The sequence below is a fragment of the Leucoraja erinacea genome, chromosome 31, assembly GCF_028641065.1.
Source record: "Leucoraja erinacea ecotype New England chromosome 31, Leri_hhj_1, whole genome shotgun sequence".
NCBI classification, from domain to species: Eukaryota; Metazoa; Chordata; class Chondrichthyes; order Rajiformes; family Rajidae; genus Leucoraja; species Leucoraja erinaceus.
The window spans coordinates 27,401,472-27,429,453 of NC_073407.1; the positions used below are offsets into that span (position 1 = coordinate 27,401,472).

The 27,982-nt window shown below is 48.2% G+C and overlaps 1 protein-coding gene across 6 annotated transcripts; it reads right to left on the reverse strand.

The window, feature by feature from the left end:
- Window positions 1-362: 362 nt before the first annotated feature.
- On the reverse strand, window positions 363-27,895 carry LOC129712163 (torsin-4A-B-like). 6 transcript variants are annotated; one of them, XM_055660400.1, is made up of 3 exons: window positions 12,406-12,591; window positions 11,397-11,468; window positions 363-1,912 (listed from the first exon to the last, which is right to left on the reverse strand). In XM_055660400.1, the coding sequence occupies exons 1-3, from the start codon at window positions 12,476-12,478 to the stop codon at window positions 639-641; spliced, it is 1,419 nt and encodes a 472-aa protein (XP_055516375.1). In that variant the 5' UTR covers window positions 12,479-12,591; the 3' UTR covers window positions 363-638. The 6 variants fall into 6 exon arrangements, with proteins under 6 accessions (XP_055516375.1, XP_055516378.1, XP_055516376.1 ...); XM_055660403.1 differs by lacking the exons at window positions 11,397-11,468; window positions 12,406-12,591 and adding an exon at window positions 27,798-27,895; XM_055660401.1 differs by lacking the exons at window positions 11,397-11,468; window positions 12,406-12,591 and adding an exon at window positions 27,759-27,889.
- Between the last annotated feature and the right edge of the window lie 87 nt (window positions 27,896-27,982).

A 27,982-nucleotide genomic window follows, 5' to 3' on the forward strand; every position in this document is an offset into this window, starting at 1 on the left:
ACATGCTGCACTTGGTGTGGCTCTGACCTACTAACATGATTCAAGAATGGAAAATGCCTGTCGGCTTTTCAGTTTAGAGTCAAGCAGGGTTAGGCACTACCATCTCATTTAACTGCAGATAGAATAATGTGTGATCAACTCCCCCTGTACAGCACAGACTCAATGTGGACACAAACACCGACTGACCACGGGTCCACAGATCAACACAGACACTGTAAATGATTGGCCACTGTTGTAACATTACCGCACTAACACAGACTGGACACTATTGTACAGTTCACTAATAGTGCGAACACTAACACAGACTGTTGTACAATACAGCACTGACTCAGTGCCTGAGACACAATATTCACAGCACTCACTTTGCTTTTGAAATGGTTACTTCATTTTAGCAACAACATATATTTTCCTTGACAGAAAGTGAACAGTAGACAGAAGCGTCATGAATTGTCTTTTTGCACAAAGTTACTCGATGTATGTAGCGTGGTGCGGTTACAGTTAGTGAGCGGATGATTGTCCAACACACCTGCCCTGTGCCATTCCATTAGTAAACCTAGGGGCAGGGGCAAGCAGAGAGAGGACGATGAATGTCCCAAAGCCTCTCCTGTCATTGTGTTGCTGAGAGTCAGCCTCCGTCATCAATGCAAGAGGTTCATTTTGGAGTCTACGTGCTTGCAGCCATGGACAGAGAACTGGTGCTCGCCAACAGAGTAGTAATTCAGCTCGCCGGCCAGCTTGTCCAGATGGGCCGAGTCTGGGTAGAATCCTTCTGCCATCATCTTTTCTAAGAAGCACTCGAGGATGTGGTGTCTCTGGAGCAGGGTGAAGGGCACAATGTCGGCATGGTTCCACAGTGGGTGGATGTGTTCCAGTGAAGACCGCACTGTGAAGAGAAGCTCTTCAGACTTTGCTGGCTGCTGGGTCATGCCACTAGAAGCGTTGTGGAGAACAAACTTGGTTATCTCGGCCTGCCCGTGGTTGCTGACCAATATGTAAACCGCATTGAGGAACTCGTTGGTCTGGTTGGGCTGGAGGAAGTTGTGCAGGAAGTCCAGGAGGGCGGGCTGCATCAACTCCACCTCGTCGAAGATGAGCATCGGGATCTTCTCCTCATCCTCGGCACGGCTGACTATCTCCGAGATGACCACCTGCAGCTCCTGCTGACAGCTGGTTACGTTGTCGTCGGTTGGGCAGTGATGCAGCACATAGTACTGGTACACCAGCTCGTCACCCAGCACTGAACGGAAGTGTTTGGCCAACAGTCTGCCCAGCAGGCTCTTGCCCACCCCGATGGGCCCATTGACAGACAGCACCAGTGGTTTGTTGTGACTGTGAGTAGACAGGTAGTCATTCAGCAGATCCATCACTCTGTCAATGGCAACTGCCTGCCCAAACACCTCCCTCTTAAGTGTCTTCTCCAGCCCTGCCAAGTCATACTTTAGCACGTTGTCATCCAGGTTCTCGATGGCGTTGTATATCTGAAAGAACACAATAACACTCAGCAAGAAGAGGCAGTGTTTGGCCTTGCTTTTCTTCTCCTCGGGAAGGTACTTCCGGCTGTCGTTTGGGTAGAGCACTCTGCGCTTCTTGTGTGAGCGCCGCTTCCTGGTGGCCCTGACGGGGGGGACCTTGTCGAAGGTGAAGTGCTCTGGTGGCTTGCCCCTGTTCCTGACCCCGCGACCCTGGCACTCCTGCCCCTTGACCCCCGGCCTCTCCCCATCGCCGGGCTCCCGCTGCTCTGTGCTGACCCTCCGCCTCTTCATCAACAGGTATTTGTGGCGGATACGGCAGGCCGCTCTCAGCGGTGATGCAAAGGTGGACATCTTGTGTCTGGGCACAGGCACCCCATTGGGCATGGACTCCATCGCTCGTCTGGTTGGCTCAGCCCCCTTGGGTTCCATCAATGTGCTCCCTGTAACAAGCACAAGAACTATTTAACCAACACAGCAACACCCTCCACACACCCTCCGCACCCTGCCTCCGCAAGGCCAGCAGCATCATCAAGGACCAGCCCCACCCTGCCTCCGCAAGGCCAGCAGCATCATCAAGGACCAGCCCCACCCTGCCTCCACAAGGCCAGCAGCATCATCAAGGACCAGCCCCACCCTGCCTCCGCAAGGCCAGCAGCATCATCAAGGACCAGTCTCACCCTGCCTCCGCAAGGCCAGCAGCATCATCAAGGACCAGCCCCACCCTGCCTCCGCAAGGCCAGCAGCATCATCAAGGACCAGCCGCACCCTGCCTCCACAAGGCCAGCAGCATCATCAAGGACCAGCCTCACCCTGCCTCCACAAGGCCAGCAGCATCATCAAGGACCAGCCTCACCCTGCCTCCACAAGGCCAGCAGCATCATCAAGGACCAGCCGCACCCTGCCTCCACAAGGCCAGCAGCATCATCAAGGACCAGCAGCACCCTGCCTCCACAAGGCCAGCAGCATCATCAAGGACCAGCCTCACCCTGCCTCCACAAGGCCAGCAGCATCATCAAGGACCAGCTGCACCCTGCCTCCGCAAGGCCAGCAGCATCATCAAGGACCAGCCGCACCCTGCCTCCACAAGGCCAGCAGCATCATCAAGGACCAGCCGCACCCCGGCCACTCCCTCTTCCCCCCTCTCCCATCGGGCAATAGGTACAGAAGTGTGAAAACGCACACCTCCAGATTCAGGGACAGTTTCTTCCCAGCTGTTATCAGGCAACTGAACCATCCTATCACAACCAGAGAACAGTCTTGAAATAATATCTAGCTCATTGGAGATCCTCAGACTATCTTTTATCAGACTCTACTGGCATTAAGTTGCAGTAAACCTTATTCACGATATTGTCCTTTATCCTGTATCTGTACACTGTAAATGGATGAATTGTAATCATGTACAGTCTTTCTGCTGAGTGGTTAGCACGCAACAAAAAGCTATTCACTGTACCTCAGTACACGTGACAATAAACTGAACTGAGCTCAAAGACAGGGTATTGAACTAGAAGGCACTGAATCAAGCTTTAAGTTGGGTAACCAAGGGGAGCAGTCAAGGCCTAGGGACTGGGCACTGGAGAGATGCCAATGGTTCTGGGAATTCCTGCAAGGCCAAAATAATCCCACAGCACTGGGGCTGGGCAGCAACTACAAACACACCCGCAACTTCCAGAGGTTCCCTGAGGACACCTGATGTTTCTGCCCAGTACTCACCCTACAAGTCATGGGCTCAAGCTCAGCCACTGTCCCAGCGAGAGGTTCCGGCTACTTCCTAACTACAGCTCGCCGCTAATGAGAAGCTGTGTACTGTCCACACTATATCAGGAAGTCCTGATGTAAAGAGTTGCTTCTGTTCAGCAGTGAGGTTGCTCCTCCCCTTCCCCTTCTGCATGTTTGTGCACTGGATTGCTGAAACTGTCTGGCCTGCTGTTCCCCACAACTAGGAGAGAGAGGCCTGTTACTCCCCTCTCCAGCCCACTCACCCCACTCACACACTCACTGTACCCACCACAGTGGGCTGCCTGTTACTCCCCTCTCCAGCCCACTCACCCCCTCCACACCCTGGCACAATGTACCCACCGGCGTGCCAGAGACCGCTTACTTCCTGCTCTCTCTACAAACATATTAATTCATACCCTTTGTGTGGGAAAGAACTGCAGATGCTGGTTTAAATCGAAGATAGACACAGAATGCTTGGGGTAACTCAGCGGCAGAGATGCTGCCTGTCCTGCTGAGATACTCCAGCATTTTGTGTCTATCTTCAATTCTGCCCAAGTATCTAAGAAATTACTTTATATTTCACAATCTCGAGACCCAGGGCATTTATATTTTACAACTGCTGAACAAGGTGTTTTATAATCAATTAACCAGTTTCAAAGTTCTGCATATAGACAAAAAACCTGGAGTAACTCAGCGAGTTAGACAGCATCTCTGGAAAAAAAGGAATAGGTGACGCTTTGGGTGGAGTTGTGTAAATGGGGATCATCAGTGGGCTTTTCACCAGCATTGTGGGTACCCTGTGCCTAGTGATCTTACTTTAATCCATGGATCCTGCAAATATCTAACTATTTATCTATATCAATGATTTGCATGAGAACGTACATGGCATGCTTAGCAAGTTTGCAGATTACACTAAAGTGGGTAGTTTTGCAGATAGTGGTTGTGAAAGATTGCAGCAGGATCTGGATCGATTGGCCAGGTGGGATGAGGAATGATTGATGGAATTTAATACAGAGAAATGTGAGGTGTTGCATTTTGAGAAGTCTAACATGGGCAGGACCTACACACAGTGAATGGTAGGGCTCTGGGTAGTGTTGTAGAGCAGAGGGATCTAGGTGTCCAGGTACATAGTTGCTTGAAAGTGTAGTCGCAGGTAGGTAAGGTGGTCAAGAAGACTTTCGGCATATATAAGACGTTGGTGAGGGTGTATTTAAAGTATTGTGTTCAGTTTTGGGCACCATATTATAGGAAAGATATTGTCAAGTTTGAAAGGGTTCAGAGAAGATTTAAGAGGATGTTGCCAGGACCTGAGGGACTGAGCTACAGGGAGAGCTTGTGCAGGTTGGGACTGTATTCCTTGGGGCACCAGAGGATGAGGAGTAATCTTACAGAGGTGTAAACATTTTGAAAGGAATAGATCAGGTAAAAGCAGTAATTTGCCCAGAGCAGAGGAATCGAGAAGCAGAGGACCTGGCTTAAAGTGAGTGAGGATAAATGTCATGGGAACTTGAGTAACTTTATCACGCAGAGGGTGGTGGGTGTCTGGAACGAGCTGCCAGAGGAAGTAGTTGAGGCTGATACTATTGCAACATTTAAGAAACATTTCGACAGGTACATGGATAGGACAGGTTTAGAGGGATGACCAAATGCAAGCAGCTGGGACTAGTGTAGATGGGACATGTTGGTTGGTGTGGGCAAGTTGGGCCGAAGGGCCTGTTTCCACACTGTATTCTTTCTAGATCTCTATAGCTCTGAGAGTTCTGCTCATTTCCCTCACAGAATCAAAACATTACATATGCTGGAATCCAGAAACAATACAAACAACATACTTTGGAAATCCTTGGTGGATTAGGCAGTATTTATGGAGAAGGAAATTGCCTTTGCTCTGCAGCTCCAAGCTGTACAGTGTCTCGATTTGGAAGTATCGTCTAGTCTCCGACCTAAATCTTCCCACTCAGTAACTCTGTGGCAGCAGGGATGGCTTCCTAGAGGCTGGAGAGGTCAGCACACCAAGAGCAGTTAGAGAGGGCTGGTAAATACTGCCCATACCAGTGACGTCTAGGGCAGCTGATGAATTCAAAGTTCAATAACCTTTTAGCAGGACTGAGTGAGTCTTGAATACTTCTGTAAAATCTCCCCATGTCCACTCTTATCTTATTAGCAACTCCACATCTCATTACTGCACAGAAACACTCAGAAAGTCAAGATACGGGGCAGCACGGTGGCGCAGCGGTAGAGTTGCTGCCTCACAGTGCCAGAGACCCCAGTTGGATCCTGACCACGCGTGCTGTACGTAGGGAGTTTGTACGTTCCCCCGTGACCGGGCATGTTTCCGCACTTTATTTCTAAACTAAACTAAAAACAAAACTGAACAGGCCCATCAGCTGAGCGGGTCCCTCACTTTAAGCACTCATCTTCAGCTGAGCGGGTCTGCACTGACCACCAAACACTCATCTTCAGCTGAGCAGGTCTGCACTGACCACCAAACACTCATCTACATTCCTCTTACACTTTTCCTATTTTATTCTCTCACATTCCCATCAATGTCCCTGACCATTCCACCACTCACCTGCAAACTCGGGGCAATCTCCAGCACCCACTCACCTGCCTGTCTGAGCAGTAGGTAGAAACCGGAGCACCTGGGGAAAACCCACACTATCTCCACACAGAACAGCACCAGAGGTCAGGATTGAACCACAGTGTAGCAGCGGCTGGCTCAATTAGCTGCACCACTGTGTCCCATTACTGAGTAGGAAGGAACTGCAGATGCTGGTTTAGACACAAAGTGCTGGAGTAACTCAGCGGGTCAGGCCACATCTCTGGAGAGAAGGGATAGGTGACGTTTCTTGCTGCAACACTTCTTGGGTCTCGACCCGAAACGTCACCCATTCCTTCTCTCCAGAGATGCTGCCCGTCCAGCTGAGTTACTCCAGCACTTTGTGTCCCATTACTGACAGCTTGCTGTATGGTTCTGGCCTCTTTGTTGCAAAATAATATCAAGGCAATGGGGACAAATGGTAAAAAACGTTATATTATCTGAAGAGGAAGTTATCACTGCCAGGAATGTTGAACAGGCTGGGGTTTACAGGAAAGGGAAGATTGACAGGTGAAGTGACCTTGGAAAACTTTTGTACATGATCAACATCCAAAAGTCAAGATATGAATGTGAAAGAAACTTTGTCCAGAGTGTGGTTAGAAAGTGGAACAAGCTGCCACAAAGAGTAGTTGATGTTGGGGAAGTTGAACTCAAACCCAGAAGAACAGATTAGTTCAATGAAGGGGGGTGAGCTGCTGGAGTGAGCAGGGGAGTTAATCCATGCTGAGGGAATGGATAATGAGAGACTGTTTCCAGGCTGTGGGACAGAGCGTGGGGTTAAACTGGGAGAAGGGGTGATGGACCCAACGGTGGTGCAGTGGTAGAGTTGCTGCCTCACAGCAGGAGACCTGGGTTCCATCGTACATCGAACATGGATAAGTGACATTTCCGGTCGAGACCCAACTTCCAATTGTGAATAACCAGGTGCAGCGTATAGAAATAAATCATTGTGGAATGCTCCAGTGCTGTGGTCCTGTGGGTCAGTTACATGTCTGGCTGACAGTATACACTGTTGGTTCTTCAGTAGCTGCGATCTCTCCCCACACACACACACACCCACCCACCCTCTGCCTACCTACCTGTATGGTGAAGCCCTCTCTTCAGCTGGTCTGTGGTCTTTGTCCAGCTCTCTAATCCTGTAGCCACGGTTAACACAGCTCTGTTAGCTCACAGCTCACAGCGCAAGTAGATAAGTGCAGAGTCACACAACCTGTTAAACCACAGCCGAGGAATAAAACCACTTCCTCTCCCCCGGGCCCTCTCCCCACTGCTCTGTGAATGCTGTGCAACACCATGCACATTGATGCAGCTGCGGGAGATGACAAACACATCACAGTCATTCACACAGAGGCTGTGCTGGGTTAATCACTAACTGACTGGCTGCCTGTTCAATGCTACTCAGTGCCCATTGTCAGGAGCAGGTCTGTGTGAATGGGCAGTGCCCAGCTAATCATTAGCAGGTGGTCATCAAGACTCAGTCCAACTGTGATAGTCACCAAATGCTGGAGTCACTCAGCGGGTCACACAGTATCTCTGGAGAGAAGGAATGGGTGAAGATTCTGATCAGGACCCTTCAAAGAATCTCAACCTGAAACGTCACCTATTCCTTTTCTCCAGGGATGCTGTCTGACCCCCTGAGTTACTCCAGCTTTTTTGTGTCCATCTTCTAGAGATCTCCATCCTTCCTGACTGCTGTATCCTCAGTTTTAGTCCCAGCATTAGAAAACTTTATTGTACATTCTGTGCTCTCTCTATATCTTCATAAAATGCTCAGATGACTTCAGGTGGGAGAGAAGAACTCTTCATTTTCTGAAGAATGCGTGATGGATAAGGGCAGCACAGTGGGGCAGCGGGTGGAGCTGCTGCCTCACAGCGCTAGCGATCGACAATGGATGCTGACTTTACGGCGTTTGTAAACCCACCCTGTGACCACGTGGGTTTTCTCCGGGTGCTCCGGTTTCCTCCCACACTCTAATGATGTACAGGTTTGTAGTTTAAGCAGCTCGGTAAATTTGTAAATTGTCCCTAGTATGGCAAGTACGCAGGGATTGCTGGTAGGCGTGGACTCGGTGGGCCGAAGGCCATGTTTCTGTGCTGTATCTCTAAACTAAACTAAGATGTTGAAGAGGCTTCTGCCTCTCACTTCCACCCCTCCTGCCATGCCGGCTTTGTGATGCTTCTCCCGGACATCACTGTATTTGTGTCCAGAGTCTCATTGCTGCACCCGCCTATTTACAACCTTATATTCCTAGAACTGGGTGGTTTCCTTGTTTCCTCCCAAATATCACAACTCCTGCTTATCTATCACGGCTCAGTTTACAATCACACGTCCTTCTTGATAGATTATCATGAGTCAAGAGTCCAGAGTTTAATTGTCACTAGACTAAGTGGGACCTGTTGGGTCCCATGTTCACACGCAATATTCCACCTCCACCAATTCCAATATTGGTGGCCAGTGGTGGGGGCTTTCTGGAGCGCTAGTATGGGTGTTGTGGGCCGAAGGGACTGGTTTCCAGAGGGCTAGTATGGATATTGTGGGTCTGCCAGCTCAGTCACTCAGGGCTGGTGGGCTGATTTGTGTAACAGGGTAGATGGCCTGCTCTCTGCTTGAAATGGAATTTCAAGGAATAATTTCAAGGAATAGCCGTGAGTGAACTGCCAGCTCACCAGCCCTGAGTGACTGATCTGCCAGCCCACCAGCCCTGAGTAACTGAGCTGCCAGCACATTAGCCCTGAGCGACTGAGCTGCCAGCCCACCAACTTTGAGTGACTGAGCTGCCAGCCCACCAGCCCTGAGTGTGTTCCATGTGGATGACAAGTGGTAACCTCAGATTAATTAATCTAGTTGAGACGAAAGGTCCCAACTCGAAATGTCACCTATCCATGTTCTCCACAGATGCTGCCTGACCCGCTTAGTTACTCCAGCACTCTGTGAAACGTCACCTATCCATGTTCTCCAGAGATGCTGCTTGACCCTGCTGAGTTTCTCCATCACTCTGTGTCTTTTTTACTTAGTCAATATATTTTGACCCCCTAAACTGTCTCTGCCTCCTAACTTTATATATCAGCAGATTTGGGTATTTTTCTTGATTAGTACGGGTTTCAGGGTTATGAGAAGAAGGCAGGAGAATGGGGTTGAGATAGGTCTCCGTGATTGAATGGCAGGAGACTTGATGGACTGAATGGCCTAATTCAACTCCTAGAACTTATGAAGTTATGAATTTCACACTCAATTCCTCGACCAGTCATTAATCCAGAGTGTGAACAGCCTTAGCCCTGACCCCTGGGTGACCCCATCATTTGCAGCTCCCAACCCAAGCACGAACCATTTATTCCTTTCTCTCTATTATACAATACTTCATCAACACTCATATATTCCACTGTGAACTGATTCAGTTTAATGATCTTGTGGATGATAATAATATTAGAGACAAACTCCTTCTTGAAACAAACATCCATTGATTTGATGCTATATTTCCTGTTAATATTAACCTCAAAACTCTAACCTGCTCGTTAACCGTAATTCCTCTTGCTTAACTTCTTGTGATTCTGCACAACCCTGCTATTGTTTTCTAAGCGACCTGTTACTACTTCCTTAATAGATACAAAATGCTGGAGTAACTCAGCGGGACAGGCAGCATTTCTGGAGAGAAGGAATGGGTGATGTTTCGGGTCAAGACCATTCTTCAGACTAGTCTCCCAGCACGAAAAGCCACCCATTCCTTCTCTGGAGAAAGGAGACACTGCCTGGCCTACTGAGTTACTCCAGCATTTTGTGTCTATCTTCCAAACCAGCATCTGCAGTTCCTTCCATCACACTACTTCCTTAATGAAGGATTCCTGTATTTTCCCCACTACAGATAATAGTCCAAGTGGTCAATAGGTGTCTGCTTTCTGCATGTGCTCCCTCCACTGTCATTTCCTTCAAATCCCCAGGATTCAGGTGATTGGAACATAGAATACATACAGTACAGCATACCAACAGGCCCTTCAGCCCACGACATCTCTGCTGACCATGATGCCAAATGACACTAATCCCATGTGTCTGCACAGTCTTCATCTCTCTGTTCCTTGTCTACGGCATTTCTTAAACATAGGAACAACGTGGCTAGACTCCAGTCATTGGAATTTAGAGAGATGACAGGGGATCTTATAGAAACATTACATTATTAAAGGATTGGACAGGCTAGATGCAGGAAAAATGTTCCCCATGTTGGGGAAGTCCACAACCTGAGGATCAGCACATTATCAATTAGCAAGGGTAGCTCCTGGGAGGTAATGAGGTAGGCTGTGGGCCGAGCATCAAAAGTGTGTCTAGAAATCAACTTTCGTGACCCATGTCTCGGATCTACATTTTGCACAGATTTAGATCAAAATATAATTGAGAAAGAAGTCATAACTCGTCATTGCCAAAAGTTGCACATTAATTAATTAAATGAGATCAAAAAAGTAAGTGCCATCTAGTGTCCAATGCCCATATTACACTATGGGAGCTTATTTCCGTGTTGCAATCTATTTAAACCATGTATTATTATACCATATATATATATGACGTGAATATGATTGTAATCATTTATAATTACGTATAATTATAATTATATGATTATAAAAAGAATATAATGAATATAAATGTGCGTTTTGTTTCAAATGAGACTGCCAGTGTGTAGAGTTGGGGTCACGGTTAAAGTGGGACTGGGGCAGTGACAGGCTGGGGGACGGCTAAGGCATCTTCCACAGACAGGAAAATGCCTACCCCTAACCCACCCCCCTTCCAGAGCTGCCAACGGCTGGAGCTGGAGCTGGAGCCGCTTTGGGACCGGCTGCGGGCTCCGTACGTGTGGTCCAGCAGCGCGTCCACCTCGGCTAGCATGGTGGTGATGATGGTGATGATGGTGGGGAGCAGCATGGCCCTGCACGTGGCCCTGCACGTCGCCCGGGCTGCCATCAGCACTCCCAACGCTCACCACCCACCAGAGGCCCAGCCCGACCCAACGCTCACCACCCACCAGAGGCCCAGCCCGACCCAACGCTCACCACCCACCAGAGGCCCAGCCCGACCCAACACTCACCACCCACCAGAGGCCCAGCCCGACCCAACTCTCACCACCCACCGGAGGCCCAGCCCGACCCAACACTCACCACCCGCCAGAGGCCCAGCCCGACCCAAACGCTCACCACCCGCCAGAGGCCCAGCCCCCAACACTCACCACCCAAGCACCCAACGCTCACCCCCCGCCAGAGGCCCAGCCCGACCCAACTCTCACCACCCACCGGAGGCCCAGCCCGACCCAACACTCACCACCCGCCAGAGGCCCACCCCGACCCAACACTCACCACCCGCCAGAGGCCCAGCCCGACCCAACGCTCACCACCCACCGGAGGCCCAGCCCGACCCAACGCTCACCACCCGCCAGAGGCCCGATGGCCCGACCAACCAATCCTCCACAGCATCCATCGGCCTACCGCCAAACCCGACCGACAGAATGACAGACTGACTGACCCTAATCCTAACCCTACATTTGTTATTTATCATTTTTATTTAACCGTTCACATCATAACTTTATAAAGATAAATCATTTGAAAAACAAAATGATCAGCAAGGTGAGCGTTACCTTTATCCTTGGAAACCTCGCTATTGTTTTGTTGTAATGAGGAGGCAGCCATGATCCCAGGGTCTCCGCTGTCTAGTGACCATAAAACAAAGCGCGGGATTGGTCAATTTGCGTCCAAATTTAAAGTCAAACGTGCATTGATTGGCCAATTCTCAGAAAATTTGAGGTTTTTCTATTTCTTAAAGATGTGCAGGTTTTGTTCTTGATGAGTTTCAGGTATGATTTATATAATATTATTACACAATATGTTAAAAATGAGTTGGGTCACGAACCTGAACGAAAAAGCTCTTCGGCCCACAGCCTAAGGAGGGGTTGTCATATGAAGATCATTTAAGGATAACCGCTAACAATTCCTCTGTTTATTACACTCAAGGAGAAACTAGAGAAGTAAATGAGGGCGAAAGTAACAACAGAGATATGAACAGGATTAGACAAAGTGCTTGGCGGGGGAGAGTGCAGAGAAGATCATGTAGCACTTAAAGGTAGACAAATAGGCAACGTTTCGGCCCAAAACGTCGCCTATTTCCTTCGCTCCATAGATGCTGCTGCACCTGCTGAGTTTCTCCAGCACTTTTGTCTTCCTTCGATTTTCCAGCATCTGTAGTTCCTTCTCTAACACATGTAACACTTACACTCTGGGCATTTGTTGAAAAGAATGCAGAGTTTTTGAGCTATAAATTCTGCATCTATTTGTACATGGAATACTCCAATTTGTACATGGATTACAAAATACAATATTAATTATTCTGAAGATGGGTCTCGACCCGAAACGTCACCCATTCCTTTTATCCAGAGATGCTGCCTGACCCGCTGAGTTACTCCAGCATTTTGTGTGTATCGCAGCTGAACATTGCAGAGTGAACAGTGACCCTTGCGTTCTGTGTTGAAGCAGGGATTCTGTCTCTGAGACACTCTGCTAACAGCACGCCTGACTGGGTTGATCAGTATGTGGCAATTCCACACTCCCTCCTGAGTGAATCTCAAATTCACCATGTAAATAAAAGCCTACCTTTTCTTTCCAACTGCAAGCTGGAATGGCGACTGAGGGTCTTTCCTCGATGCAGTCTGGATCGCCTCTCCATTAGTTGAGACAAAAAGGGTGCAGCCAAGTTATGCAAAGGGCTAAACAACAAAATGCAGAGCCCTCCTGCCCAAGGCTGAAGCCGTGTTTCCAATGCTGGTCATGCAGTTTACAACTAGTCACGACACGTTTTTTCTAGCGATCCTGCACCAGAATAATTCTGCCATTTTCCTGGAATTACTCAAATGGAATTTGTATAATTCCAAAATATTCCCGTGGTTTTTGTTTTCCTTCATGGTGCTGCATCATTTTTGCATCTGATTTGCCTGAGCTAATCCTGCCTCAAGATGCATCAGTTTCTCTCAACAAATAATCACAAATAAAACCTAGCCTCTGTCAGCTGAGGAAAGGCTTGGATGAATGTCCCTTTCCACATTGCTGCAGCAACAATCATAAAAGGTGACACAGGCCCTTCGGCCCACCCAGGCTGAACCATGACTACACAATCCAATCAACTCTGCCAGATTAATTCCATTGTTTACAGAGGCAATTCACTGCCCAACCTGCACATCTGTGGGATGTGGGAGGAAACCGGAGCACCTGGAGGAAACCCACATTATCATAAGGAGAACATATAGACAGCACCTGAAGTCAGGATTGAACCTGGGTTTGTGGAGCTATGAAGCATCAGCTCTACTAGCTGTAGCACTGTGCCACTCCAAAGCTGCAGCCCTTGTTGCAGGATACTGGAGTACTGGAATCAAAGGATCTTGCTGGAGATATACAGGGCTCTGGTGGGATACCGTGAGCCTGATTCTGGCTCTGCACCCAGAGGTCTGAAGGATTGAAATGGGATTAGTGATGCAGCAAGGTATAGGTCAGTTGGAAATCTGGACGGAGAATTTGCAGATGAAGTTTAATCCAAACAATAATGAAGTGTTGGATTTAGGGGGTCAAATGCAAGAAGGGAGCATCTAATAAATGGCAGGGCACTCAGGAGCATTGATGGACAGGTGGTGCCAGTTTAGAGCTCCCTGATAGTGGCAACACAAGTGGACGGCATGGCAAAGAAGGCACGGACATTCTTGCCTTCAACCATCGGGGCATCGAGTCTGAAAGTTGACAAGTCATGTTGTAAATGTTTAACACTTTGGGAGTATTGTGTTCAGTTCTGGTCACCTTACTGTGGAGGCTCTGGAGCAGGAGCAGGAGCAGAAGAGGGGCATCAGGCTGTTTATTGTCTGAATCCAGGATATAACAGGCACATTTGTTGGACACATTTGGATTATTTTCTCAGACACTGAGGGAAGACATGATGGATCCATATAAAATGAAGAGAGGCATAGATAGGGTAGACAGTCAGAATCTTTGTTTCTGGGCTGGGAATGTCAAATACTACAGGGCACAGGTTTAACGTGCGAGAGGGAAAGTTTAAAGGAGAAAGGAAAGTTTAAAGGGTTAAAGTTTAAAGAAAGTTTTTTTACAGGATGAGTAATGTGCCTGGAGCGTGCTGCTGGGACAGGTACAATAGTGAATGAAGATAGACACAAGGAGAAACGCTGCAGTAACTTCCTACACAGATACAATAGTGATATTTACCGACTGCCAGATGGAACAGGCAAGGAATGGACAGATGTGGTCCTGGTGCGGACAGGTGTTCATGGTTGGTGCAGGCAGGGAATGTTTCACACCGCTTTCCTCTTCCAACGTTTATTTAAATCATGTATATTATTCTCCAGCTTCCACCTTCCCTCCAGGCAGTGCAGGACTAAAATTGCATCAGGACCGTCCACTGGAGGGTTATGGTCTGGCGCAGGTATATGGGACTAGGGGAGATTCCTTTGTCACTGACTGGATCATGAACTGAGAAATTGATACCTGGAGCTGTTTCTTTTATTTGGACTGTTTCTTTCGACAGGAACAAGCACCTAGCTTCTCACAGGCCGGGATGGTTGGGACTAGGCGTTGGGGTTTGTAGTCAGAGGGAATCATTTGTAGTGTTGTGTGTAGTTCTGGTCACCACACTGTGGGTAGGATGTGGAGCCACTTCTCCTAATATCCAACACGCCATTGCTCTGTGGACCACAGCTTATTGCAACATGCACTTTGTAGGTTTATCATTCTCACACCCTGATGTTATGTTGTAGTATATTGCGTTTGCAACCCATTTAAAATATTAATATTGTACACAAGGGACAAAATAACATGCTTCCTGCCAGGTATCAGATTGAGAGAGATATAAAGAGAGCGTATGGTTGACAGGAACCATTGATAATCAACAAGCCCACCCCTGAACTGATCTGAAATGCTTTGTGTATTATTATCGTGGGCTGCAGATGGCCTGATAGTACCTCAATAACTAGCGATGGATCACAACACCCACCCAACAAGAAATGTCATTGTTTGGGATGGCTACTGCCAACTGCAGCCACTCTATGATCGGTTCTCAAAAACTATCTGCAGTATTTATTCATTCATCGACTGGTGTAGATTGTCGCAATTTGTGGACGGCAGCAGATGTGAGATCACCACAAATCATTCTTGACTGAATGCACAGGGAGGTGCATCCGTGGGCCACGCTGGGTCAGGGGAGACAGAGGGCAGCAGTGAGAGGAATCGACATCAACACCTCACGTAATGCTTCAAACCCGCCCAGCCAGGAAACAGTACAGGGAGGAGGGCCGTGAGCTCAGGCAGAGGGGAACAATGGGAGAACTGTACCGTCAATGGGGGTGAGGTGGATGGATGGCTGAGAGCCCTCTGTGACAGGAAGCAGATATGACTGGGGCAAGCACTGGGGCAATGGTGCATTTGTGATTTAAGGCAACCACTCTTATAGTAATGAGTAGGAAGGAACTCCAGATCCTGGTTTAAACCGAAGATAGACACAGAGTGCTGGACTAACTCAGCGGGTCAGGCAGCATCTCTGGAGAACATGGATAGGTGACGTTTTGGTATCGAACCTTGCTTCAGACTGGCAACAAAAGGCAATACATTTTGATTTCTTGGGGAAACTCTCCCATCTGACCTTCGATGTTAAGGAGATTATATATATATATATATGATGAAAACCTTTGTGTATCAACCAGCATTGCCCAATAACCTGGGAATTGTCAGCTGTAAATTAGTGTCTCGGCAGCCCAGCGGCACAGTGGAGCTGTTCCCTGTCTGGTTAACCACAGCTTTCTGTCCTGATAGCCCACGTGTTCTGGCAGTAATGGACCCTGGCCCGGCTGATGGTGGGAATTGCAAACACGGCACCTGGGATAGTGAACGCTGCTCTCAATTACAGTCATAGAGATATACAGCACAGAAACAGTCCCTTCAGCCCCCCCCATGCTGACCAACACACCCCATCTACTCTAGTCCCACCTGCCTGCATTCAGTCCATATCCCTCTAAACTTTTCCTTTCAATGTACCTGTCCAACTGTGTTGATAACAATTTTTTTTGCAGGCAAGTTTTTTGCTCAGAAAGTGGAAGAGACTACCGCAACGTTTAAGAAACATTTGGACAGGTACATGGATAGGACAGGTTTACAGGGATATGCAGGTTATTGGGACTGGTGTAGATGGAGCATGTTGGTCAGTGGGGGCAAGTTGGGCTGAAGGGCCTGTTTCCACACTGTGTGACTCTGACTCTGTGCATTGTAAGGGAACACAACTGTGAAAACACCCGTGCTGCCTGTCCTCACAGCTTATCAGTCTTTTTCAGGAAATTTGTTCGATAGACTGTAGCCCAAAGCACAGACGATGCAGTGTTTACCCCTGGGGCTTGGAAGCCGGCAGACCCACTGCGGTAACTTCCAGCACGCACCGCAGTGCCAGGCTTTATGCGTGACTGCAGAGGCGTGTGTGCTGGCAGCAAGGGCCAAAGCCAGCTTCTATGCTCTGTGCTTTCCTTCCGGCCCACCCCTACTCCCCATGCCCTGGGAATGTTTATCTTTGTACAACTGTTATCTTTTGCTTTGGAAACTGGAGAGTGGGGGAGGGGAGAGGGGCGGGAGAGAATGCAAGACCTTTCTTTTCCACTTGCAAGGCAATGTGATGGTGAAGCACTCTGTGCAGTGAACTGTTCAGACGGGGCCTGGAGGAGAGGGAGCAGGTTCAATAATCACTCATACAATCGCACTGGAGAAACTGCTGAAGCTGGAACCTATGAAGGAGTTGATGGACATGGAGAGGGAGCCTATTGTAGGGTGGGCAGGTCAGGGTGGGCTCAGTGATGCCCTCATTCCAGCGAACCCATGCCCAGGACCTCTGAGGGAACGTGTAGAGTGACCAGTGGACATCAGGAGAAGGCAAGGCCATTCACAACATGAATCATTTGCTTATATTCAGTAAGATCTTTGCTACTTGTTACTGTGAATGCCATCATAGAAACATAGAAATTAGGTGCAGGAGTGGGCCATTCGGCCCTTCGAGCCTGCACCGCCATTCAATATGATCATGGCTGATCATCCAACTCAGTATCCCGTACCTGCCTTCTCTCCATACCCTCTGATCCCCTTAGCCACAAGGGCCACATCTAACTCCCTCTTAAATATAGCCAATGAACTAGCCTCGACTACCCATCCTACCTGCCCTGTATCCTGAATCTTTCAAACTTTACATTCATTTTCTCCAGAGATGCTGCCTGACCCGCTGCGTTAATCTAGCATTTTGTATCAACGTGAGAGGAATGTACCATTGGTTTCATTGTATGTGGAAGCTAGCTCCAGAGTTTCCTGGGTTGGCTGGTTTACACGTTGAGCATGGTCACACCTGCAGGATGATGCTGCCTCTGGAGTACTGTGCTGAGGATTCCTGACTCGCCTGTCATGCTGTTTATTGCATTTTGTCATTGTCTTTGAGCTTAACAAACAATCATTCTAACATTAGCGCTATGGTCATGGAAACGGCAACACAAACACAGGCCCAGCTGCCACTAGATCAGTGTTTATTAACCAGGGAGCTTTACCTAGGGCGAGCGAGTGGGAGAGGCACAGTCACACGTGGGGAGTGTAACTCGCCCATCCTCCCGAATACTCTATAGAGTCATAGTGATACAGCATAGAAACAAGCCCATCTGTCCAACTTGCCCACACCGGCCAACGTCCCATCTACACTAGTCCCACCTGCTTGCGTTTGGCCCATATCCTTCTAAACCTGTCATATTCATGTACCTGTCTTAAATGTTGCGATAGTCTCTTCCTTAACTACCTCCTCTGGCAGCTCGTTCCATACACCCGCCATCTTTTATGTGAAAAAGTGACCCCTCGGGATCTTATTAAATCTTACCCCCCTCACCTTAAACCTATGACCTCTGGTTCTCGATTCCCCTACTCTGAGCAAGTATGTGTCTACCCAATCTAATCCTCTCAGGATTTTGTACACCTGTATAAGACCATCCCCTATTTTCCTGCACTTCAAGGAATAGCCTGAAGAAGGGTCTCAACCCGAACCATCACGCATTCCTTCTAACCAGAGATGCTGCCTGTTCCGCTGAGTTACTCCGGCATTTTGTGTCTATCTTCGGTGTAAACTAACATCTGCAGTTCCATCCTACAGAAGGAATAGAGTCCTTGCCTGCTCAATCTCTCCCTATAGTCTCTTGTACTTTATTTCTTAGAGAGTTGGTCAGTGTGGACAATGGCTAACACAATGCCAGCATTTACTTCAAGAGGATTAGAATACCAAAATCAGGGATGCAACGCTGAGGCTCTATAAGGCGCTGGTCAGGCTGCATTTGGAATATTGTGAGCAATTTTTGGCACCAATCTCAGGAAGGATGCACTGGCTCTGGAGAGGGTCCAGAGTAGTTTTGCAAGAATAATCCCAGGACTGAGTGGGTCAATTTATGATGAGCATTTGACGGCACTGTGCCTCAACTTGCTGGAGTTTAGAAGAATGAGGGGGGGGGGGGGGACCTCATTGATATGTACCAAATAGTGAAAGGCTTAGATAGAGTGGATGTGGAGAGGATGTTTCCACTAGTGGAAGAGTCTAGGACTAGAGGTCACAGCCTCAGAATTAAAGGACATTCATTTAGGAAGGAAATTAGGAGGAATTTCTTTAGTCAGAGGGTGGTGAATCTGTGGAATTCATTGCCACGTGGAGGCCAAGTCAATCAATATTTGAAAGGTGGAGATTGATAGGTTCTTGATTAGTACGGGTGTCGGGGAGAATGCAGCAGAATGGGGTTAAGAGGGAGAGATAGATCAGTCATGATTTAATGGTGCTGTAGACTTGATGGGCCGAATGGTCTAATTGTGCTGCTAGAATGTGTGAACTTGTGAGCGTTGCCGGGAAGCCCCACATGGACCCTACATCTACACCATCACCCTGACTCCAGGCCTGGGGCATGAGTAGAGGCAATGGCATGAGTGACACAGTGACTCAGCAATGCAAGGTGTAAGTACACCTATCAACGCTATCTACACCCAGTGACCAGACTTTGTTTGATGTGGGAATGGAGAGAAATGAATACTCTTTACATTGGGGGTGAGGCAGACACCAGAATAGTTTCCTCTTGATTGCATTTGGTGATGTAGCCTCAGGCAGATGTAGAGATAAAAAGGGTGGAAACTGTTAGTTCACAGCTATCCAAACATGTTAAAAATAGTTACAATGGCCAGTGAACTTCTACCTGCAGTTTGTGCAAGCTCAGCGTCTGGGCAGAGCTTCCTGTGGATGTGGTCAGGTGGGAGTCCGGGCTAGAGGAGAGAACTGGTAGTGAACATAGAACAGATTAGAGACAGGGTGTTGAAAGGTACATTGCATTTCTCTCTCTTCATAGACTAATCCATTCCAAACTTGTCTTGCCCATCGGCTGCTCACCTTTCCATGTTGATGGTGCCCTAATTCTGGCCTCATGCTCATTACTACCCGAGTTATAAATGTTGGAGTGACAGGCAGCATCTCTGGAGAGATGGAATGGGTGGCGTTTCAGGTCGAGACGCTTCTTCAGACTGGTTAGGGATAAGGGAAACGAGAGCACAGAGGGGGCAGCTTGAGAGGATGTTGCAGAACTCTCGTTGGAGAACTTCTTTAAAGTAAACGTACCTCGAGGAGATTTTGTAGTGGAGCTGACAAAATGTTCCTCCTTACACATTTCGTCTGCTCCACTGCAAATTCCCAAGGTATGTCTACTTTGAAGAAGTTCTCCTCCTCTCCCCAACGAGAGTTCTGCAACACCCTCTCTCGCTGCTCCCCCTGTGCTCTTGTTTCCCTTATCCCTAACCAGTCTGAAGAAGGGCCTCGACCTGAAACACCACCCATTCCATCTCTCCAGAGATGCTGCCTGTCCCGCTGAGTTACTCCAGCTTTTTGTGTCTGTCTATAGGAAGTATCTGATCCACTGTGCCGCAGTGTGGTTCAAATGGTGTTTCTGCCTAGTCTGGCCACTGGTGTCCACTCCACTAACTTAGCCACTGCTCTACAGAGGGCAAACAGGCTATCTTCATTTGTCTCCCCAAAATCATCCTCTTCAGGGCCTTTATTCAGATCAAGTGGATCCAAACAGATCCTAACTTAGGACCAAAAAACTGCTAATGCCATATATATGAAACTAAAACAGAAGATGCCAGAAACACTCAACAGACCAGGCAGCATCCGTGGAGAGAAACAGAGTCAATGTTTCACAAGAATTGAAAACAAGCATGCCTTTAGCTGCAGCAAGGGTGGAGAGAACTGTGTGTGATGGAGTGGAGACCAAAGTTGTTACTGCAAACACTAGCAGTTAGAAATGAAAGAGAAAAGAAGAGACGAATTGAAAGTGATCCACCCAGCAACATTTGTAGGGAGAAAACAGGGTGTTACCTGAAATACTTGAATTCCACATTGAGCCTGAGGCTGCAGCATGCCCAGACAGAAGGCAAGATGCTGTTTGCATCTTGCGATCGGCGATCGTTTTGCTGAACACCTCCGCTCAGTCCGTCTTAACCAACCTGATCTCCCAGTTGCTCAGCACTTCAACTCCCCCTCCCATTCCCAATCTGACCTTTCTGTCCTGGGCCTCCTGCATTGCCAGAGCAAGGCCCAGCGCAAATTGGAGGAACAGCACCTCCATATTTTGCTTAGGTAGTTTACACCCCAACGGTATGAACATTGACCTCTAATTTTAGATGGCCCTTACTTTCTCCCTCCTTCCCCTCCCCCTCCCCAGTTCTCCCACAAGTCCTATTGACTCTGCTTCTTCCTTGCTTTTTCCTGCCCCCCCCCCGACATCAGTCTGAAGAAGGATCTCGACCCGAAACATCGGCAATTCCTTCTCTCCATAGATGCTGACTCACCCGCTGAGTTTCTCTACCATTTGTTTGTCTAGCCATGTACAAATCTCTTTCTTAAATGTTGGGATAGTCCCTGCCTCAATTACCTCCTCTGGCAGCTTGTTCCATGCACCCACCACCCGTTGTATGGAAAAGTTACCCCTCAGATTCCTATTAATTTTTTTTCCCTTCACCTTAAACCTATGTCCTCTGGTCCTCGATTCCCCTACTCTGGGCACGAGACTCTGTGCATCTACCCGATCTATTCCTCTCACAGTTGGATAATCTCACCAGAAAACATCAGAGATCATGATCCCACAACCACAAGAGTGCTATTGGCACAGGTTAGCTCATCTCTGAGGCATGCAATATGTATTCAATAAATGGACTGTAAATGCCAATGTTTAGTTTAGAGACACAGTTTAGTTTAGCTAAATATCACAATGTTATTGTTAGCGTTTCTTCTTCTGTACAGAGTAGAATTTGAATTTGAATTTGAATTTGATTCCTTTATTGTCATTCAGACCTTTCGGTCTGAACAAAATTATGTTGCCTGCAGTCATACACAGTAACAATAAATAACAAAACATACAATAAACACAAATTAACATCCACCACAGTGAGTTCACCAAGCACCTCCTCACTGTGATGGAGGCAAAAGTCTTAGTCTCTGTCTCTTCCCTCCTTGTTCTCCCTCTGCGCTGAGGCGATCGATCCAGGCTGAAGATGCTGCCCTCAAGTCCTGCGGACCTCCGTGGTGATGTCGCCGCTGCCAAAAGCAGGAACGCCATCTCCGCTCCGAGTTGGCCCACCACAGGCTCAGCTCCGAGTCCCGCTGCAACAGCTCCGAGTCCCACTGCAACAGCTCCGAGTCCCACACTGCCCACAGCTCTGAGTCCCGCAGCTGCAACAGCTCAGCTCTCCGAGTCCCGCAGCCTCAGCTCCGAGCCCCGCTGCATCAGCTCCGAGTCCCGCTGCAACAGCTCCGAGTCCCACTGCCCCAGCTCCGAGTCCCGCAGCCTCAGCTCCAAGTCCCGCAGCCCGCTGCAACAGCAGCTCCGAGCCCCGCTGCATCAGCTCGAGTCCCGCTGCAACAGCTCCGAGTCCCGCTGCCCCAGCTCCGCTGCAACAGCTCCGCCCGCTGCCGAGTCCCGCTGCTGCAGCTCCCGAGTCCCGCTGCCCCGAGTCCCGCTGCCTCCGAGTCCCGCTGCAACAGCTCCGAGCTCCCCCGCTGCAAGTCCCGCTGCAAGCCGAGTCCCGCTGCCCAGCTCCGAGTCCCGCTGCAACAGCTCCGAGAGTCCCGCTGCCCCAGCTCCGAGTCCCGCTGCCCCAGCTCCGAGTCCCGCTGCCCCAGCTCCGAGTCCCGCTGCCCCAGCTCCGAGTCCCGCTGCCCCAGCTCCGAGTCCGAGTCCCGCTGCAACAGCTCCGAGTCCCGCTGCAACAGCTCCGAGTCCCGCTGCAACAGCTCCGAGTCCCGCTGCAACAGCTCCGAGTCCCGCAGTAGGTCTTTTCAATCCAGCTTTATTACTTTGGTGATCATGCCACATCAAACTCACAAGTCACAAGGGGAGTAAAAAAATCTGGGAGAGAAAATGACTGCTCTGAGGTTGAATTGCGTTGAGTCGACAAGAGTGACCCTGTGCTTGAAACATCTTTCACTTGAACAATGATCTCAGGTGATCATGCTACATCCAAATTCACAATGGGCCCTTCATTTAAAAAAATTATCAAATGATTTTCTAAAATCTGCCTTTTTGTAAGTTTCTCCAAGGAGCTCATCCAGTTGTATGTGATAGCTGTATTTGAGAAAGCGTCTAACTTGTACATATTATCCTTTTAACCAGGGGTAACGTATCGAAATGTTGATGTGTACTTCTGCATCTCGTTGCTAAAATACTTTGAGCTCGAGTTTTGATTTTTACAATTGTGCATTGTGGATGATGGTCACAAAAAAGCTGGACCTTTCTTCAGTGTGACCCGAAATGCCACCCATTCCTTCTCTCCAGAGATGCTGCCTGTCCTGCTGAGTTACTCCAGTATTTTGTGTCTATCATCGGTTTAAATCAGCATCTGTAGTTCCTTCCTACACAATGGATGATGATGGTGGGCACTCTCATAAAATTCCTGAGTCTTTTGCTCTGTTCACTCAGAATTGTCTTGCTGCAACAGAGCTCGGGACAGAGTGCTTGTTTCTGCTGTCTGGTGCTGTGGCCAACATAGCCTACCCATTGGAGGTGACTGAGTGTAATCCGTTCCTCATTGCTGGGACTTGTAGGGTCAGGGTGAATTCTCCACAAGACTTCTCAGCTGCCAGAGTCCAAGATTCAAAAAGGTCACATTTAATATTACATGGTGCTCCCCACATTTCTGTTGGGGTTATAATGTAGTGAGACATGAAATGATACAGTCCACAATTAGTAATGACAGAATGATCTTATAAAAGATTTAAGGTAGACAAAAATGCTGAAGAAACTCAGCGAGTGAGGCAGCATCTATGGAGATTTAAGTGATAGATTGATTTGTAGGGAAAATTACTGATTTTCTTCTTTAGTGCGTTATAAGTGAAATCTCAGGAATTTATGACCTTTTGAGAAAATAGTTGGAGACAGGCTGACGACATAAGACTGTCCCGCACGCTCTGTTTCTCCCTCGAAAACATCCAGAGTGATGCTCATTTGTGGCACTACTTGCGTCTTTTTTCAGTAAATTCTTTGATTATTTGCCCTGACTACAGTGACAATTGTACTTGTATTGTATAAAGGAACCGTGTGACCTTTGGTAGATCAGGGTGCGGTGAGAAAGAATTTAATAGCGCACAATCAGAATAAATATATTATTATTACAGATGCCACTCAATTGTCAAATTGGGGAATGTTAGATGATATCATCAGACATGCTTGGAGGTATTAGTGTCAGCAAACAAAAAGAGCCGGCCTCTCTGAGAGCTATCCAATTCCCTATTAGTTCCATGTTGCTCTACAAATACTCTCCCTGAAAGGATTTATCCAATTCTCTTGTGAAAACGTAAATTTATTTGGCTCCCACCATCCTTTCAGGCAGCACATTCCTTATCACACCTCAATACTTATCTAACTGTCTGCTCTTTGGTTTGCCAAATCAAGGATGCCAGGTCAAACTCCTCTATCTGGATAATGGGATGTCATTAGAGTTATAGAGAGATGCAGCACGGAAACAGGTCATTTGGCCCACCAAGTCTGTACCCACCATCAACAACCCATTTAGTTTAGTTTAGAGATACAGTATGGAAACAGGCCCTTCGGCCCACTGAGACCAAGCCGACCAATGATTCCTCGCACATTAACACCATTCTAAACATTAGGGATAATTTTATAATTATACCAAGCCAATTAACCTACAAACCTGTACTTCTTTGGAGTGTGTGAGGAGACTGAAGATCTCAGAGAAATCCCACGCGGTCTCAGGAAGAACGTACAAACTCGGTACAGACAGCACCCATAGTCGGGATCAAACCCGGATCTCCGGCTCTGCAAACGCCGTAAGGCAGCAACTCTATCGCTGCGCCACCGTGCCGCCCTGAGCACTTATCCTAGCCTTTCTACGGATACCCATCTACTCACTCCCAGATTCTACCCCTCACACATGCACACTGTGGGCATTGAAGTCCATTGAAGCTGGTGGATATTATGGGGGATACCGCTGCACCATCGAGAGCATCCTTACCAACTGCATCACAGTATGGTATGGCAACTGCTCTGTCTCCGACCGGAAGGCACTGCAGAGGGTGGTGAAAATTGCCCAACGCATCACCGGTTCCACGCTCCCCTCCATTGAGTCTGTCCAAAGCAAGCGCTGTCTGCGGAGGGCGCTCAGCATCGCCAAGGACTGCTCTCACCCCAACCATGGACTGTTTACCCTCCTACCATCCGGGAGGCGCTACAGGTCTCTCCGTTGCCGAACCAGCAGGTCGAGGAACAGCTTCTTTCCGGCGGCTGTCACTCTACTAAACAACGTACCTCGGTGACTGCCAATCACCCCCCCCCGGACACTTATTATTTATTTTTTATTCAAATCGTTTGCTATGTCGCTCTTCAAGGGAGATGCTAAATGCATTTCGTTGTCTCTGTACTGTACACTGACAATGACAATTAAAATTGAATCTGAATCTGAATGATCCACTGATTATGGGGTTTAGAGGGGTGGATGTAAAGACAAGAGGAGCTCTGTGGGAGGAGAGTAATGAGAACAAAAGAGTGGGAATGAAATGGGCTGCAGTTTTTAGCCCTGCTCAGTTACCTTAGAGGGAAAGGCATGGATATGGGGAAATAAACTACTTCAAGGAATTGGTTTGGAAAGTATTGTAAAATAGATGGAGAAAATGGGAGATTGTGTGGTGGGGAGAAAGCAGAACGTGGGAGGAGACATGGAGAAAATGGGAGAATTATAGAGATAGACAACAATAAAGGGCAAAGAGGGAATAAATGACAGTGACACGTTGAGAAGGAAAGAAAACTGTACAGCCGGAGACAAAAAAGACATTGGTAGAGAAACAAAGAGGAATACAAAGAAAGGAATATGCTAAAAAACAAGTTTTCCCATATCAGGTAGATAAAGCTAGAGTACATATATTTTAGACAAGGTGGGCGGAAGGGCCTGCTGTGTCGTGCTGTATATTTAAACTAAACTAAAACATTGATCATTCCTTTGCCTCCACAGATGCTGCCTGCCCCACTGTGTTCCTCCTGTGTTTTTGTATGCAGCCTTTTATGACTTCAGTGTCAACTGGCGTTTGGGATGGCACTGAGGCTCTTGTCCTTGCATCACAGTAACCAAGCATCTCACCTGTGACACCCAGCCTACACCTCCTGACCCATCTGTGCAAGAGTATGTGGTTCCACAATAGCTTCTTCATAACTTTTGAATCCACAGAACCAGGTTCAAATCATTCCCAATCCCAAAGGATTGGCCATGATGAAGATTTGACACGCATACACATTGTTTATACACTGATTCACCTGCTGTTTGCTCTGTGTAGAGACATACTTCCCCCATCCCTCTGCCAATACTCTATCACGTATTACTTATGCTTTCCGAACACTAGTTTGGTTCTATTGCAAAGCACCCAAAGCCCCAATTGATTGATCCAACTTTTCAGATGGTAGTTCTAACAGTGTCCAGGGTCTTGTCCCAAAGAATTACAAAAAACGGAGCAGACTGGGCCAACAAACGGAGCAAACTGACCGTGCTGGCGTTCTCCATTCTGGCCTCTCCTTCCTTGATATTATCACAGCCTGTAAACTCAACTCGTTCAATGTCCAGGGAGATTGCTCCATCTTCTGGACATTATCTATATCTTCTTGCAAGTTATTACTGAAAGAATTGTATGGAGAAATTGGACAAATGTTGAGCAACTTGCAGTGTGTGTATGCCTTCTGATCACCCTCTGCCCACTAATGTATTGCACACCACACATCTGACTCAGAATTAAAATTGTCAGTTGGTATTTTGTTATCTGAAATTAATCTGCTCATTTCATTAAGAAACACACTACACCTCTGCCAATATCTACATCAAACTTCCTTGCCCGGTTACATAAAAGGCTTTGATGTACCTCTTTGAGGTCAATGAATCATATGATCACAAAGCAAACTTTCTTTTGAAGAAATCTTTCTATCGGTTCTTTTGCGGCAGATTTCATGCCAGATTGTTGCACAATCCTTAAGCATGCAAAGAGCGAGGAAATGAACTAAAATACATAGCTAGGAGGAAATTCAAAAAAGGCATCAAAATACAGAAGCATCTTTGTACTTCCCTGATCAAGCTGACATGAGACTTTGTCAGCTAAAATCCACACAGACTACGCCACATTAAACTACAGTAAGCGGACAGACCTAAGGGTGGCTGTCACAGTTTCCCCGGCTCACACTGACTCCCTGGCCATTTGCAGCCCTTTCTGTCCCCACGCATTCCTTGGCTCGGGCCATCAACAGACCGGACCCTACTGCTGCTACTGCCGGCCCACACAGCTTCCCCACCCCTATCCAAGCCGTGCCTGCCACCACCACCACCGATCCTTCCCTGCATTCCAGCCACCTGCAGGCCGTGACCATCAACTCCGCCAATCCTCACCAGCAGCCCAGGGGCCGTCAACTCACCTGGTTCCAGGCCCAGTTCCAGACTGAAAGTCTGAAGAAGGGTCTCGACCTGAAACGTCACCTATCCATATTTTCCAGAAATGCTACCTGACCTGCTGAGTTAGTCCAGCACTTTGTCTCCTTTTGTGTATTAACCAGCAACTGCAGTTCTTTGTTTCTGATATAATGAGACTACCTAACTTGGTTATAGTGGACAATCAGAAATAATGGACTATTTCTCCGCTCTCACCTGTTATAACGAGAGTTTACTGTAACATCACCCTCTCCTTCTCTCCAGAGATGTTGCCTGCCCTGTCCAGCTTTTTAATGTCTATCTTTGGTTTAAACCAGCATCTGCAGTTCCTTTTTACACAGGGCAATGAATCTGCCTTGTTTTGACCTCTAGAATGGGCTGTCTTTTCATGACCACTGCTGCTGCCTCCAGACATTCTCCCATTGCTGCTGATGAAATCTATTCCAAATGCTGCTGTTGCCCCGCCTAAAGGACTGCTCTCATCCCAGGGGATACACAGAATCATAGGTATGTTTGGGCCTGGGTCACAGTGCATCCACACATCCCCTGTCTGAGTGGAGGATGGAGAGCCAGAGGAGGGTGGTGGGGAAAGAGGCGTGAATCTAGTAGAGGTGGAACTAGTTGAGGTAGGATAGTTCAGTTACCTGATAACAGCTGGGTAGAAACTGCTGCATTTTCACACTTCCATACGTTTGCCTGATGGGAGAAGAGGGAGTAGGTGCTATTTTAACGTTTAGGGGACATTTAGACAAGTACATGGAAGGATAGGGCATGTTTAGAAGGGTATGGGCCAAACGCAGGCAGGTGCGACTATAGCTGGGACATGTTGGTCAGTATGGGCAAGTCGGGCCGAAGGGAAGGGCTGTGTGATTCTGTGAGATGTCGTGTTAGCCTGGATGAGGATTAGTGGTGGGAGTGCAGCGCCCACGGTGCAGCTCACTGTTCACCTGGCGTCCTCGTCACCTCATAGCCGCTCCCGCCATCACCTGGTGTCCACCGGCTCCGGACATCTCCCGCTCCCGCCATCACCTGGTGTCCACCGGCTCCGGACATCTCCCGCTCCCGCCATCACCTGGTGTCCATCTCCCGGCTCCGCTCCGGACATCTCCCGCTCCCGCCATCACCTGGTGTCCACCGGCTCCGGACATCTCCCGCTCCCGCCATCACCTGG

Excerpts from the sequence above, each read along its gene's own strand:
- LOC129712163 (XM_055660400.1), bottom strand. The coding sequence starts at position 12,478 with ATGGAGAGGCGATCCAGACTGCATCGAGGAAAGACCCTCAGTCGCCAT. Across the intron at positions 11,469-12,405 it reads CTTGCAGTTGGAAAGAAAAG|ACAGCGGAGACCCTGGGATC; the intron begins GTAGGCTTTTAT and ends TATGGTCACTAG. Across the intron at positions 1,913-11,396 it reads CGAGGTTTCCAAGGATAAAG|GGAGCACATTGATGGAACCC; the intron begins GTAACGCTCACC and ends TGCTTGTTACAG.